This window comes from Rhinolophus hipposideros, assembly GCF_964194185.1.
Source record: "Rhinolophus hipposideros genome assembly, chromosome: 2".
NCBI classification, from domain to species: Eukaryota; Metazoa; Chordata; class Mammalia; order Chiroptera; family Rhinolophidae; genus Rhinolophus; species Rhinolophus hipposideros.
The window spans coordinates 1,605,541-1,621,256 of record NC_138048.1 but is presented as its reverse complement, the minus strand read 5'-3'; the positions used below and the strand labels follow the sequence as shown (position 1 = coordinate 1,621,256).

General features: G+C 40.0%; 3 protein-coding genes across 3 annotated transcripts; all 3 read right to left on the bottom strand.

Annotated features, from left to right (window-relative positions):
* Window positions 1–474, bottom strand: LOC308508446 (large ribosomal subunit protein uL24-like; the record flags this gene model as incomplete). The annotated part of the gene is made up of 1 exon (XM_081075101.1): window positions 1–474. The coding sequence occupies exon 1, from the start codon at window positions 436–438 to the stop codon at window positions 1–3; it is 438 nt and encodes a 145-aa protein (XP_080931227.1). The 5' UTR covers window positions 439–474.
* A 335-nt stretch (window positions 475–809) lies between these two features.
* On the bottom strand, window positions 810–1,364 carry LOC308506611 (chromobox protein homolog 3-like; the record flags this gene model as incomplete). Its single annotated transcript, XM_081070304.1, has 1 exon — window positions 810–1,364. One exon carries the CDS (start codon window positions 1,362–1,364, stop codon window positions 813–815), a length of 552 nt encoding a protein of 183 aa, XP_080926430.1. The 3' UTR covers window positions 810–812.
* Window positions 1,365–14,223: 12,859 nt separating this feature from the next.
* On the bottom strand, window positions 14,224–15,181 carry LOC308506383 (vomeronasal type-1 receptor 46-like; the record flags this gene model as incomplete). The annotated part of the gene is given in 5 exon segments (XM_081069780.1): window positions 14,224–14,420; window positions 14,423–14,587; window positions 14,590–14,666; window positions 14,908–15,026; window positions 15,173–15,181. Coding segments are annotated over 5 exon segments (567 nt in total).
* Between the last annotated feature and the right edge of the window lie 535 nt (window positions 15,182–15,716).

The following is a 15,716-nucleotide window of genomic DNA, read 5'->3' as shown; positions in this document are numbered from 1 at the left end:
TTATTCCTGCATCTTCTCAATTGTTTCTTCCTTATATTTGCCCTTTTCCTTTCCTACTTGGCGAGATTTGGCTTTCCGTTCAAGAATCTTTTTGCGGTCTTTGTCCAGCTTTAGTCTAGTGATAACCACCTTGCTGGGGCGAATGCCCACATGAACGGTCGTGCCATTAGCCTTCTCCCGCTGCCCTCGTTCAGTGTAGATGACATATTTCTTCCTGTAAACCTGGACTACTTTGCCAATTTGCTGCCCTTTGTAGTGTCCTCGGACAACCTGAACTTCATCATCCTTTCGGATGGGCATGGATCGAATGTTGTACTTCTGTCTGAGCTCTTTGGAAAGAGGAGAAGACATAATCTTCCTGCGAACGTGGGAAGGTGCATTGAAATGTCTTTTACGGTTCTTGCTTCGGACAGAAGTCACAAAGGGGTTGAACTTCATTTTGGCCGCTGGCGCTTCAGCGATGGCCGCAGAAGGGAAGAGATCCACACGCTCTTTCCGGTTCTGAGAAAAGCTGTTATTTAACGCAGAAGAAAAAATATACCATGGCATCAAATATTCCTTTCTGATAAAGGAAGCAACTACAGAAAGCGTCTGTTCAAAGTAACCAGTGCTATATAGATGCAAAACGACCCCCCCACGAGTCCCCCAATACTACTTCAAAACAAACATATCAAACTTGATTTTCGTTAGAATGTTATTTCTTCACGCTAATAAATCAAAAAAACCAAGACCGAGATTTTATATATATATATATATATATATATATATATATATATATATATATATATATATATATATAGCAATGCAAATAATTATTGGGCTTCGTCTTCTGGACAAGAATGCCAAGTTAGTCTCTCTTCATAAAAAGCAATTACAATTTGAGGACACTTCATATTTGCCTCTTTTGCCAGCACCAAATCTGCCTCATCTGAATCTTTCCATTTCATGAGAAACATTAATTCTCCACTGCTATCTGTGGCATCAATTATTCGTTCAGGATCAAGACCTCTGGCAAAGCCTCTTGGTTTATCAGCAGCATCTCTTTTCTTCTTTGATTTGCTGTCTTCAGACTCACTGTCAGATAAAGACTTTCTTTTTGTACCATCTTTTTCTTTACCAGCTTTTTGAGAATTAACAAACGCTTCAATTAGCTCTGGACAATCTAAATTTTCTTCAGGTTCCCAAGTATTATCAGCATCTGTGAATCCCTTCCACTTCAGGAAATACTCCACCTTCCCGTTCACCACGCGTCGGTCCAGTACTTTTTCCACCACAAATTCTTCAGGCTTTGCCTTTTCAACTTTTTTACTTTTCCCATTCTGTTTCTTCCCCATCTTTTGCAATGTAGTTTTATTGGAGGCCATTTTTTATTGCAGACTTGAAGAGCTATTCACCGCCTCGGAGGTGCTCTGAGTCTCGCGTCTGCAGCCTCTCCGGCCCTGCGTGCCTTCAGCTCCTCTTGTTATTTTTATTTTCATTTTCATGAAATATCTTTTTTCCATCTATTTACTTTTCGTCTGTGTGTTTCTTGCAATCTGATGTGAGTCTCTTGTAAGCAGCATATGTAAGGGTTTACTTTTTTGTCCATTCATTCCTCCTATGTGTTATGATTGGAGCATTTAATCCAATTACATTGAAAGTAATTGTTGATAGATATGTAGCTATTGGCATTTTATAATTCATAATTTTGATTTTTTGTTTATCTTCTCTAAAAACCAACTCTTGGGTTCATTGATCTTTTGTATTGTTTTTCTGGTTTCTATTTCATTTATTTCTGCTCTGATCTTTCTTATCTCCTTCCTTGTACTCCCTTTGGGCTTTTTTTTGTTGTTGTTCTTTTTCCAGATGCCTTATGTGTGAAGATAAACGTTTGATTAGTGATTTTTCTTGTTTCTTTAGGTGGCCCTGCAATGCTATGAATTTCCCTCTTAGGACCGCTTTCGCTGCATCCCATAGATTTTGGGTCTTCATTTTCGTTTATCTCGAGATATGTTTTGATTTCTTCTTTGATCTCATGGGTGACCCATTCATTATTTAGTACCATGTTATTCAGCATCCATGAATTTGTGTGTCTTCCCGTTTTCTTCCTGTAGTTGATTTCTAATTTCATAGCACTGTGGTCAGTGAAGACAATTGGTATGATTTCAATTTTCTTAAATTTATCAAGACATGTTTTGTGGCCTAACGTGTGGTCTATCTTGAAAAATGTTCCATGTGCACTAGAGAAGAACATGTATTCTGCAGCTTTGGGATGAAATGCTCTGAAAATATCGATTAAATCCAACTGGTCCAATGTGTCATTTAAGGCCATTGTTTCCATATTGATTTTCTGTCTGGAAGACCTGTCCCTTGTCAGAGTTGTGTTGAAGTACCCTACAATGACAGTGTTACTGTTGATCTCTCTCTTTATGTCAGTCAACATCTGTTTTATATATTTAGGTGCTCCTATGTTGGGTGCATAGATATTTACTAGGGTTATGTCCTCTTATTGGATCGATCCCTTTATTATGTAGTGCCCATCTTTGTCTTTTAATATATTCTTCATTTTAAAGTCTATTTTGTCAGATATAAATATTGCAACTCCAGCTTTTTTTCTCATTTGCATTTGCATGAAATATCTTACTCCTCACTTCTAGCCTGTGTGTCTTTTGATCTGAGGTGAGTCTCTTATATACAGCATATACAAGGGTCTTGCTTCCTTATCCACTCAGCCACTGTATGTCTCTTGAGTGGAGCATTTAACCCATTTACATTTAAAGTGATTATTGATAGGTACATAGTTATTGCCATTTTTTGAATTTGTAGTTAGATTATTTTCATCTTTCTTCTGTTTACAGAAGCCCTTTTAATACTTCCTGCAATGCTAGCTTGGTGGTAATAAATTTCTTTAGCTTGTTCTTTTCTGGGAAGCTCTTTACCTTTCCTTCAAATTTAAATGATAGCCTTGCTGGATTAAGCAATCTAGGTTGTAGGTCTTTGTTTTTCATCACTTGGAATACCTCCTGCCACTCCCTCCTGGCCTGCAATGTTTCTGTAGAAAAGTAATTTGATAGTCTTATAGGAGTTTCCTATATGTAACCCGCTGTCTTTCTCCTGCTGTTTTTAGGATTCTCTCTTTGTCTTTAACCTTCGCCATTTTAACTATAATGTGTCTTGGTGTGGACCTGTTTGGGTTTATCCTGGTTGGAACTCTCTGCACTTCCTGGGCTTGTATGTTGGTTTCCTTCACCAGGTTAGGGAAGTTTTCAGACATTATTATTTCAAATATGTTCTCGATCCCTTGCTTCCTCTCTTCACCTTCTGGTATTCCTATGATGTGCATGTTGTTGCGCTTGATGTTATCCCAGAGGTCTCTTAAACCATCTTCATTGTTTTTTATTCTTTTTTTCTTTTTCTTGTTCTGCTTGGGTGATCTCTGCTAACTTGTCTTCTAAGTCGCTGATTCGATCATCTGCTTCATCTAACCTGCTGGTAATTCCTTCAAGTGTGTTCTTTATTTCAGTTATTGTATTCTTTAGTTCTAACTGGTTGTTCATTATGAATTCTCTATCCTTCTTTATGTCGTCACTAAGCTCCTTAAATATTCTCATCATCAGTTTTCTGAACTCTGTCTCTGATAGATTGGTTACTTCTATTTCATTTGGTTCCAATTCTGGAGGTTTCTTCTGTTCTTTTATTTGGGACATGTTTTTTTGTTTCCCCTTTCTGGCTGACTCTCTGTGTTTGCTTCGATGTACTAGGTAGATCTCCTGGAGTTCTTGGTTTTTGCTGGGTTATCTGATGTAGTATGTGTCTTTCATATTTGACTTGCACCATTTCCTTCTTCTCCTGTGCGTGTGCTCCAAACGTGACTCGTGTTGTGTATATTGTCCTGTTAAAGTTGATTTTTAATTGCTTTTGGTTTGTCAGTAGGTGGCATTGACTCCTAGACTGACTAGTTGTGAGACTTGGCTCTGCCCACAGTGGATGTTCTGCTGTGTGAGGGTTGACCACTTAAATGAGGCTTGGCCTCTATGGGCTCTTGTGCCTGTAGAGAATTCCCTCTGGGTGTGTCACTTGTAGGTCAAACCCGGTAATACTCTGGTTTGGTCTGGAGTTGGCCTCTGGGTGTATTAAATCTTGTGCCTCTCGATCTGGGCCTTGGTGTAGGGCAATTTCAGAACAAAGCAAATCACCAAGCACAACAACAAAACAACACAGAAAAAAGCAAATACACTCACATGTAAAAACAACCGATAAACCACACTCAACACAGGCAAAAATATCAAAAATACAAAAACAAAACAAAATGGAAAAAGCACCGCCAGTCTTGGCTTAAGCCCACCAAGTAATCTCCACGTTGTCCTCTACTGTACCAAAGAGTCCTCTGTGTATTGTGCAGGCAGAACTGGTCACCTGGTGCCCAGAGTGACCCTGGGACTGCAGTTTTAGATGAGTGGGTCTATGGGGTCTGGATGGTAGTTTTTACAAGGTCAGTGCAGTTTCTGCTCTTGCTTGCACATATGCGCACTGAGAGTAACGCAGCCAGCGCTGTGTCCAGGTCTCCTGAGTTTTAGGGCAATTCTTCTGTGTGTGTGTGTGTGTGTGTGTGTGTGTGTGTGTGTGTGTGTGTGTAGGATGGGAGATTTCTGAGCTGCTGAAAGCCCAGAGCTGGGTCTGCCGCCTACTGCTGACCTCTGGGAGTGCCTCTGCAGCTGTAATTACCCTGCCCCAGAAAAGGTGGGGGCTGGGGATGGAGGAGTCTTCTCTCTCCCAGCCCAGCAGTGTCACACTCTTCCCAGCCTCTTTCCTGGATCAGAACTGCAAGCCGGGTCTTCCTAGATCCTGATCTCTACAGCTCCTCTGTAATCTGACACTACTCTTCAGTTCAGGAGCCAGCTTGAGTCTCTGGAAGGGCAGGAGTAGGATTGGGAGAGTGGGGGGAGGGGCACAGGTATGGAGTCTCATGGGCCCAGCTGGAGGTCTCAGCTGAGGTAACTGACTCAAATGCTGGATATGCTGCCCCTTGGCAGGAGAGATCAGCTGTGGGATGCAGGGAAAGAACCCACCTTCTGGCTCTTGTGGTCTCTGTTCTGTCCTGGGACTCCCTCCGTCTCTGTAGCCACGGATGAGGGCCAGGTGTCCACTCCACTCCCTTCCCTCTTCCCCTGCTTGCCCAATTTGCCCACCTTCAAGTAATCATCATATGAGTCTCTTAGCTGTTCTGTGCGATGAGCAGAATCCTTTGATGAGTTATAGGTGTTCAATTTGATGTAAGTTCCGGAGGAGAACTCAAGAAGACCACCTCAATGCCGCCATTCCTATGACATCACCTCCAGGTTGTTTATTTTGGATTTTTCTTATTTCTTTAGATAAGCCTGTAATGATATAAATTTCTCTTAATATTGCTTTCACAGTATCCCAATAATTTTGATATATTGTATTTTCCTTCTCATTTACTTCTATGTCTTTTGATCTCTCCTTCTATTTCTTTGACCCAGTCATTTTTTAGTATCATGTTATTTAATACCCACATTTTCTGGTTTTCCCACTTTCTTTTTGTAGTTTATCTCCAATTTCAAAACATTGTGGTCAGAGAATATGGCTGGAATGATTTCAATCTTCCTAAATTTGCTGACGCTAATTTTGTGTCCCAATGTATGGTCTATCCCTGAGAATGTTCCATGTGCACTAGAGAAGAATGTATAATCTGGTCTTCTGGGATGGAAGCTCTGTAAATGTCAACTATGTTTTTTTGGCCAAATGTGTCACTTAGAGCTGATATATATATATTTTTAATTAAAGTTTATTGGGGTGACAAATGTTAGCAAAGTTACACAGATTTCAGGTGCACAACTCTACAACACATCATAAATCCCATTGTGTATTCACCACCCAGAGTCAGCCCTCCCTCCATCACCATATATTTGATCCTCTTTACCCTCATCTACCAAGCTCTTTCCCCCTTACTCTCTGGTAACCACCAAACTATTGTCTATGTCTATGAGTTTTTGTTTCTCATTTGGTTTTTTTTGTTGGTTTGTTTTTTGCTTTTTTAATTTATTGGGGTGACATTTGTTAGTAAAATTACATAGATTTCAGGTGTACAATTCTGTATTACATTATCTATGAATCCCATTGTGTGTTCCCCACCCAGAATCAGTTCTCCTTCCATCACCATATATTTCATCCCCCTGACCCTCATCTTCCACCCATCACTCCCCCTTACCCTCTGGTAACCACTAAACTATTGTCTGTGTCTATGACTAAACTATTGTCTGTGTTTTTCTTTCTCATTTGTTTGTCTTGTTTTTTTGTTGTTTTTGGTTCATATACCACATATCAGTGAAATCATATGGTTCTCTGCTTTTCAGTCTGACTTATTTCGCTTAGCATTATAATCTCAAAATCCATCTATGTTATCACAAATTGTCCTATTTCATCTTTTCTTACTGCCAAATAGTATTCCATTGTGTATATATACCACACCTTCTTTATCCATTCATCTATCGAAGGACATTTTGGTTGTTTCCATGTCATGGCCACCGTAAATAAAGCTGCAATGAACATTGGAGCACAGGTCTCTTTATGTATAAATGTTTTCAGATTTTTTTGGTAGATACATAGGAGTGGGATTGCTGGGTCATACAGTAATATTATTTTTAATTTTCTGAGGAACCTCCACACTGCCTTCCATAGTGGTTGCACCAGTCTGCATTCCCACCAACAGTCTATGAGGGTTCCTTTTTCTCCACAGCCTCTCCAACACTTGTTACTATTTGTCTTGTTGATGATAGCCATTCTGACTGGGGTGAGGTGACATCTCATTGTGGTTTTTATTTGCATTTCTCTGATGATTAGTCATGTTGAGCATTTTTTCATATGTCTATTTGCCATTTGTATATCCTCTTTGGAGAAATGTCTCTTTAGGTCCTCTGCCCATTTTTAAATTGGGTTGTTTGTTTTTTTTCTTGTTGAGTTGCATGAGTTCATTGTATATTTTGGATATTGGTCCCTTATCAGAGGCACTGTTTCCAAAAATCTTCTCCCATTCAGTTGGTTGCCTCTTTATTTTGTCGATGGTTTCTTTTGCTCTGCAGAAGCTTTTAAGTTTGATATAGTCCCATTCATTTATTTTAGCTATCACTTCCCTTGCCTTTGGGGTCAAATTCATAAAATGTTCTTTGAACCCAAGGTCCATAGGTTTAGGACCTATGTTTTCTTCTATGCAGTTTATTGTGTCAGGTCTTATGCTTAAGTCTTTGATCCATTTTGAATTATTTTTGGTACATGGTGACAGATAGCAGTCTAGTTTTATTCTTTTGCACGTGGCTATCCAATTCTCCCAGCACCATTTATTGAAAAGGCTGTCTTTTCTCCATTGTATGTTTTTTGGCTTCTTTGTCAAAAATTGTCTGTCCGTATTTAAGTGGTTTTATTTCTGGGTTCTCAATTCTATTCCATTGGTCTATGTGTCTGTTTTTCTGCCAATACCATGCTGTTTTGATTACTGTAGCCCTGTAGTACAAGCTAAAGTCAGGCAGTGTGATACCTCCAGCATTGTTCTTTTTTCTTAAGATTGCTTTGGCTATTCGGGGTCTTTTGTGGTTCCAAACAAATCTGATGATTTTATTGTTCTATTTCTCTAAAGAATGCCATTGGGATTTTAATGGGGATTGCATTAAATCTGTATATTGCTTTGGGTAATATGGCCATTTTAACTAGGTTGATTCTTCCAATCCATGAGCACGGAATGTCTTTCCATTTCTTTGTGTCGTCTTCAATTTCTTTAAAAAATATCTTATAGTTTTCAGCATACAGGTGCTTCAAATTTTTGGTTAAGTTTATTCCTAGGTATTTTATTCTTTTTTCTTCAATTGCAAACGGAATTTTTTTTTCTTTTTCTAAGATTTCATTGTTAGTATATAGGAAAACAATGGACTTTTGTACGTTGATTTTGTAGCCGGCAACTTGACTGTATTCGTTGATTGTTTCTAACAGCTTTTTCGTGGAGTCTTTAGGGTTTTCTATATATAGCATCAAGTCATCTGCAAAGAGTGATAATTTAACTTTTTCATTCCCGATTTGGATGCCTTATATTTCTTTCTCTTGCCTGATTGCTCTGGCAAGGACTTCCAACACTATGTTGAAAAGCAGAGGTGATAGGGGACAGCCCTGTCGTGTCCCTGAACATAGAGCAAAGGGCTTCAGTTTTTCACCATTAATTATGAGATTAGCTGAGGGCTTATCATATATGGCCTTTATTATGTTAAGGTATTTTCCTTCTATACCTATTTTATTAAGTGTTTTAATCATAAATGGATGTTGTATCTTGTCAAATTCTTTTTCTGCATCAATTGATATAATCCTATGATTTTTGTCTTTTATTTTGTTTATGTGATGTATCACATTGATGGATTTGTGGATTTTGAACCATCCTTGTGCCCCGGGGATGAACCCCACTTGGTCGTGATGAATAATCTTTTTAATGCATTGTTGTATTAGATTTGCTAGAATTTTGTTTAGGATTTTAGCATCTTTATTCCTCAGAGATATTGGTCTGTAGTTTTCTTTTTTTGTGTTGTCCTTACCAGGTTTTCGAATCAGGGTAATGTTGGCCTCATAAAATGAGTTAGGGAGTACTGTCTCTTCTTCAATTTTTTGGAAGAATTTGAGCAGGATTGGTATTAGATCCTCTTTGAAGGTTTGGTAGAATTCACTAGTGAAGTGCTTTGGTCCCGGACTTTTGCTGTGGGGAAGGTTTTGGATGACTGATTCAATTTCGTTACTGGTGATCGGTCTGTTTAGATTTTCCAGTTCTTTGTGGTTCAGCCTAGGAAGGCTGTATGTTTCTAAGAAGTTGTACATTTCTTCTAAGTTATTGAATTTGGTGGCCCATAGTCCTTCATAGTATTCTTGGATGATTCTTTGTATTTCTGTGGTGTTCGTGATAACTTCCCCTCTTTCATTTCTGATTTTGTTTCTTAGTGTCTTCTCTCTTTTAATCTTAGTGAGCCTAGTGAAGGGTTTGTCAATTTTGTTAATCTTTTCAAAGAACCAGTTCTTTGTCACATGAATTTTTTCTATTGTCTTTTTGTTCTCTGTTTCATTTAGTTCTGCTCTGATTTTTATTGCCTTTTTTCTGCTGACCTTGGGTTTCATTTGTTCTTCTTTTTCAAGGTCTTTAAGGTGTAATGTGAGGTTATTTATCTGGGATTTTTCCTGTTTCTTGAGATAGGCCTGTAATGGTATAAATTTTCTTCTTAAAACTGCATTCGCTGCATCCCCAAAATTTTGGTAGATGTATTTTCATTCTCATTTGTTTTTATGTATCTTTGGATCTCTCCTCTAATTTTTTCTTTGACCAGGTCATTCTTTAAAAGGATGGTGTATAATCTCCATGTGTTTGTGGGTTTTCCTGCTTTCTTTTTGTAGTTGATATCCAATTTCAAAGCCTTGTGATCAGAGAATATGCTTGGTATAATTTCAATCTTCTTAAATTTGCTGAGGTTAGTTTTATGTCCCAATGTATGGTCTATCTTTGAGAATGTTCTATGTACACTAGAAAAAAAATGTATAGTCTGATGTTTTAGGATGAAGAGCTCTATAAATGTCAGTTATGTCCATTTCATCTAATGTGTCATTTAGGGCTGCTATTTCGTTATTTATTTTCTGTTTGGATGATCTATCCATAGCTGGTCAATGATGTATTTATGTCCCCTAGTATAATTGTGTTTTGGTCAATTTCTCCCTTTAGTTCTGTTAGTAGTTGTTTGGTATATTTCGGTGCCACCTGATTGGGGGCATAAATCTTGATGACTGTTATGTCTTCTTGTTGTATAGTCCCCTTTACCATTATGAAATGTCCATCTCTGTCTCTTGTTATCTTTTTCAACCTGAAGTCTGTTTCATCTGATATCAGTATAGCTACACCTGACATTCTCTGGATGCCATTTGCTTGGAGTGTCAATTTCCACCCTTTCACTTTGAGTCTATGCTTGTCCTTGTAGCTGAGATGTGTCTCTTGGAGACAGCATATGGTTAGGTTTAGTTTTTTGATCCAATCTGCTACTCTGTGCCTTTTTATTGGTGAGTTCAGTCCTTGAAGGAGATTGTTGATATGTGTGGATTTCCGATCATTCTATGTTTAGTTTTCTGGTAAGCCTGTGTCTCCATTTTTTCTTTGCCTTTCTGTTGTTGTCTATTATTTATGTGTGGTAGTATTTTATGATGTTTCCCTCTGTTTCTTCTTTTATTACAGTATATATTTCAGTTCTGGATTTTTTGAATGGTTACTCTTAAGTTTATGTAAAAGAAAGTTTGATATTTAGAGTGTACCATTTTCTTCTGTATGCTTACTTTCTCCATTCCCATATTCCAGTTCAGGCCTTTACTCTCCCCCTTTTTATGTTTTGTTGCCACAAAATGTCCCTGTTGATGGTGGTCGAATAGCCTCCTTTAGTGTTTCTTGTAGTGCATGTCGTGTATCAGAAAATTTTCTCAGCTTCTGTATGTCTGGAAAGGTCTTTAGTCCTCCTTCATATCTAAAGGATATCTTTGCTGGATATATTATTCTTGGCTCATAATTTCTCTCTTTCAATAGTTTGAATATTTGGTTCCACTCCCTCCTGGCTTGTAGAGTTTCTGCTGAATAATCTGATGAGAATCTAATGGGCTTTCCTTTGTAGGTTACTGTCTTCTTTTTCCTGGCTGCCTTGAGGATTTTTTCTTTTTTGTTGATTTTTGACAGCTTCAATACAATGTGTCTTGGAGAAGGCCTGTTGGGATTGAGGTAATTAGGTGTTCTATTTTTTTCTTGGATTCAAAGATCCAGTTCTTTCCACAGGTTTGGGAAGTTCTCATCAACTATTTGTTTGAATATACTTTCTGTTTCCTTCTCTCTTTCTTCTCCTTCTAGTATGCCCATTATTCTTATATTGCTCTTTCTGATGGAGTCAGAAAGTTCTTGTAGAGTTCTTTCATTTCTTTTAAGTCTCAAGTCTCTTTCTTCTTCCATCCATCTCATTTCCAGGTTTCTATCTTTGATGTCACTGATTCTTTCCTCCATCAGGTCAACTCTACTACGTACGCTGGGTATTTCAGTTTTCATTTCTTCTATTGTGTTCTTAATCTCCAGAAATTCTATTTGGTTCTTTTTTAAAATTTCAATCTCTTTGGAAAAATGTTCATGTTGTTCTTTGATTGTGTTTCTAAGTTCATTAATCGTCCTGTGTTTTCTTGCATCTCGTTGAGTTTTTTCAGAACTGCAATGTTGGATTCGCTCTCATTGAAGTCACTTATTTCCATATTTTTAAATTCCTTTTCTGGAGATTTTTCACTTTCTTTCTGAGCTGTCTTATGGCCTTGGTTATTCATGGCAATTAATGATTTATTATTTTTTTCCTAGACATCTGCAGGAGTTGGTTCTGCAACAGGTTGATAAGAAGAGGTTTTTTTTTTCTTTTCCAGTATGTGTTTGTAGAATGTTTTATTTTCTCTCCGACTGCAGCCTTTTTTTCTCTTTCACACTGGAGTGTTATGTTTTCTCTGCATATTTCTGCTTCTCACACAATGGGGTATTCCCTGGAAGGTGGGCTTCTCCTCTGTTAACAGTTTGCCTGGGTCATAGGGCACCACATTTCTGTGGGGATGCGGAGAGCTTTTAAAGTTCCAAAGCTCTTTCTGCACCAGATTCAGAGCCCTTATGTTTCAGTATTTCTGTTTACTCCTGCAGGGATCCACGCAGATAGGTGGGAATGGGGCATGGATGGTTGTGAGAGGTGGCCCAGAGCAATGGCGGCGACCACCACCACAGCTGGTCCTGCTTCCACAGCTCCCTCCCCTTTGCTGGAACTAGTTGGGCTGCGAGTCCGCGTATGCCGACCACAGTTCTCAGAACAGCAAATATTCTGTTCTTTTGATCTGACACTGCTACTGTTCCGCTTCTAGCACCAGGCAGGTGGGGGCGGGGCGAGCTCTGGGAGGGTAGGGAGGGGGCGGCTAGTCTCAGTGCCTAAGGCTTCGGTTCTCCACTTGGCAGTGAGGGCTTAAAACACTGTCTTCAGCCTTCTTCCCTCAGTCTTTGCTCCAAGGTCTCTGCCGTGAGCGTTGGGTTCAGCCGTGCTATATGCTGCCCCCTCAGCCCTGTGGGCCGTAAGCATCGCCCTAGCAGTCTGAGCTCTTCCCTGTCCCGCAGCCATGGGATTCCCCGGAGCAGCGAGCTCAGGGCACCGAAGTAGGTTTGCGTCCTGTGCCTGCGCGCCCCGTTCCCGCACTTCTCCTCTCTCTCCTCCCCGGCTCGTGCAGTGTGCCCAGATTTAGGGGAATTCAGTAGTGAGACACTTCATCTTGCCTGTCTGTTGTGCAGGGAGTCCTTTGTGGAGTTATAGTTGTTCAGTTTGTTGTAAATTCAGAGTAGATTTCCAGAGGCTCACCTCATGCCGCCATTTTGATGACATCTCAATTGATTATTTTTCTTCCTGAGCATATACAGGAGTGGGTTCTGCAGCAAGTTGATATGAAAAGGTTTTTCTTTTGCTTTCCAGTACAGGAACGTTTTAATTTTCTCTCTTGAGCTCCAGTGTTGTATTTTCTCTTGTGGTATTCCTGCTTCTTGCAAGGTGGGAGATTTCCTGGAAGGTGGGCTTCTCCTTTGTGACCAGGTGTTTTGGTCTCAGGGCACCACCATTGTTGGAGGATGTGGTAGGCAATGGGGTTCTGAGCCACTGAAACCCCAGTGCTGCCATTGAAACCTGATGCAGAGTTTGTGTGTCTCAGCAGCCCTGGGTGCCCCGGTAGGGATCAGTTGGGAAAGGCAGGGGCAAGGTGGACTGAGAGAGGCATCAGGTGTGTTTGTGTCTCCTAGCAATGGTGACTTCCAGTCCATAGCTGTCTCATATCTACAGCTCTTGCCCTGTCACCAGAATTAGCCACAGTGTGTGTCTGCCATTCAGGACCTGTCTCTCCATTTCTCAGGACTCTAGATACTCTGCCATTTAATCTGACACTATTACAGTTTTTTTCTGGGGCTTGTTGCTAATACTGGGAGGAGTGGGGAAGGCAAGCTCTCAGAAGGTGGTGGAATGCAGCCAGGCTCCATGGCTTTGTTTCTGTCTGGCAGTGAGGGCATTGAGGGTTGTTGTCTTTCTGTATTCAGTCTCTGCCCCGAGGTCTCTGCCCTGATCCCTGAGTTCATCTGTATCATATGCTGATACCTGAGGCATGATTGTGGGCCACAGAAAATACACCTGCAATCTCAATGTCCCCTCTTGTGGACCACAGTGAACCCTGTGTCCTGTGGCTCATAGCTCTGCAATTCCCCTTCCCACCTTCCCTACTCACTCAAATTTGCCCACCTTCAGATTTTTCAATATAAGGAGCTCTCAGATGTGTTTGTGTGTTTCATAGGGAATTCTTCGTTACATTACATTTGTTCAATTTGTTGTAACTTCCAGGAGAGATTTCAGGGAGCATCCCTCATGCTGCCATGTTTCTCACATTACTCATGATTTCCATTTTCATGAAATATCTTTTTCCATCCCTTTACTTTCACTCTATATGTGTCTTTTGATCTGAATTGAGTCTCTTGTAGGCAGAGTATGTAAGGGTCTTATTTTCTTATCCATTCAGCCACACTATCTTTTGATTAGAGCATTTAATCCATTTCATTGATAGGAATTGTGGATAGATATGTAGTTATTGCCATTTTATCATTTTTTTCTTTTGGTCTTCTTCTTCTTCTTCTTCTCCTTCTCCTTTCTCCTCCTCCTCCTCCTCCTCCTCCTCCTCCTCTTTCTCCTCCTCCTCCTCCTCCTTCTTCTCTTTCTTCTTCTTGAAATCCCTCTCACATGTCTCCTAATATTGGTTTGGTGTTGAGGAACTCCTTTAACTTTTTCTTATCTGGGAAGCTCTTTATCTGTCCTTCAATTCTAAATGATAGCTTTGCTGGGTAAAGTAATCTTGGTTGTAGGTCTTTACTTTTCATCTCTTTAAATATTTTGTGCCAATCCCTTCTGTTCTGCAAAATTTCTGTAATAAATAGTAAAAAAAAGTAGATACATTTAATTCCGCATATTTTGATTAACACAGAATATTTTATACTCCATGGTTAATCATTTTGAAGCCAGGGCACTGATTCATTTTAAGAGAAGTTACTATATAATTATTGAATATTTATTTACTGAAATAGTTAATAATTAAGCATTCACTGTCCCTCCCCCACATGGATTTTAAAGCCTTGATTATTCATTTTGCAGTACTGATTGGCACCAAAGAACTGATAAAGCCATGGCCACTGCCCACAAGCATGTGGATACACAAATAAACTGGGTCATCATTCCACAACATTTCTGGGGAGAAGAAGATAACACAGTCTAAAAAGTAAATGACCACAAAGAAACTCATGAGGAACAAAATGGTCTTGCTGGTCCTTTCTTCTGGAGTGCTTTTGCAGAAAGGTTTGTGCTGTGAAGATGCTGGGTCTGCCTGTTATGCCTGGACAAGAGAATCATGATGTATCTACTTGAGAGGGCTATAAGCCCTATAAGGGAGACATCCCAAGTCATGAATGTAGAAAAAAATAAGTGTGGAAAGAAATAACTCAGGGTGAAAGTGAGCAGGATTCAGTGATAATGAGAAGATGGGTCCAGGTCACATTAGAGGTAACAGTGGAGGTTAATAAGCAACCACTAATGAACATATTGGAGACCCATAGGAAAAAAAAAAGGAATACTGGTTTGAGTTAAGGATTTATGTTTGAATTTTACCAAACAGAATCTTCTGAGGCTGTGGGTGATGGCCTGGAGGACACTCAGTAGGCAGGTGGTACAAATGGAGAGGCACCATTAACCTGTGCATGTAGAGAGCTGGTTTACATTTGACATCATTCCCAAAATCCTAAGACTCTGTAAAGTCTGTAGTTAGGAACACATGATTAGCAGCATCACTACATGGATTAGGGCCAAGTGGCCAGTGGTTAGGTCGGTGAGCTTGGGCCTGTGCTCAAGAAGGAATGTGAGTATATAGAAGAGGTAATGTTGGCTGAGATCCTAATGCCAATTTCTGAGAAAGAGGCATTTCTTATGGCAATAAAATGGTATGGTTTGATGTTTTATTCATTTTTGTGGGGGAAAAAAGCATGTAGTAAATGTCTGAGGAGACAAGCAAGAAAAATTGTCTTTATCAATGACATTACCACCTCCATCAATCTCAACCAACACTATTGCCACCATCAAAATATGTGGAATAATTCCAATGCATAATTTTTCCCCTTCAATATTTAAGTCCACATCCCACCCTGTGGGGACAGAGCCTGGAGTGCAGTTTCCAGGCTCTTGCCCTCACATAGAAAGGTGCTCACTCAGGTCGTAAATGGCCATCAACTGTGATTGGATGGCCATCAGCTGTGGCTAGTTGGCTGTCAGCTGTAACCAGTGAGCCATTGGCCACTAATATAACTGCCGTGGCTATGCTAGCAGCAAATGGGGCCTAGCAAGAAGATGGTGGCTGAGCTAGCAAGAGCGGATTGCAGTTAGCACGGCAGATTGCAGCTAGCAAGTGAGGTTGGTTGGCAGAGAGAAGTGGACGGCAGGTTGTGGATAGTGTGGCTCCTGCTTCCTGTATCTCCAACCCAGCCACCAGTGAGACTATAATGGTATGACTGCCCTGTCTATGGCTCCGTGGGTGTTTCTTTTTGGCCTCACCATATCCTGCGTTCTTATGTGGGGAGAGAGACCAGC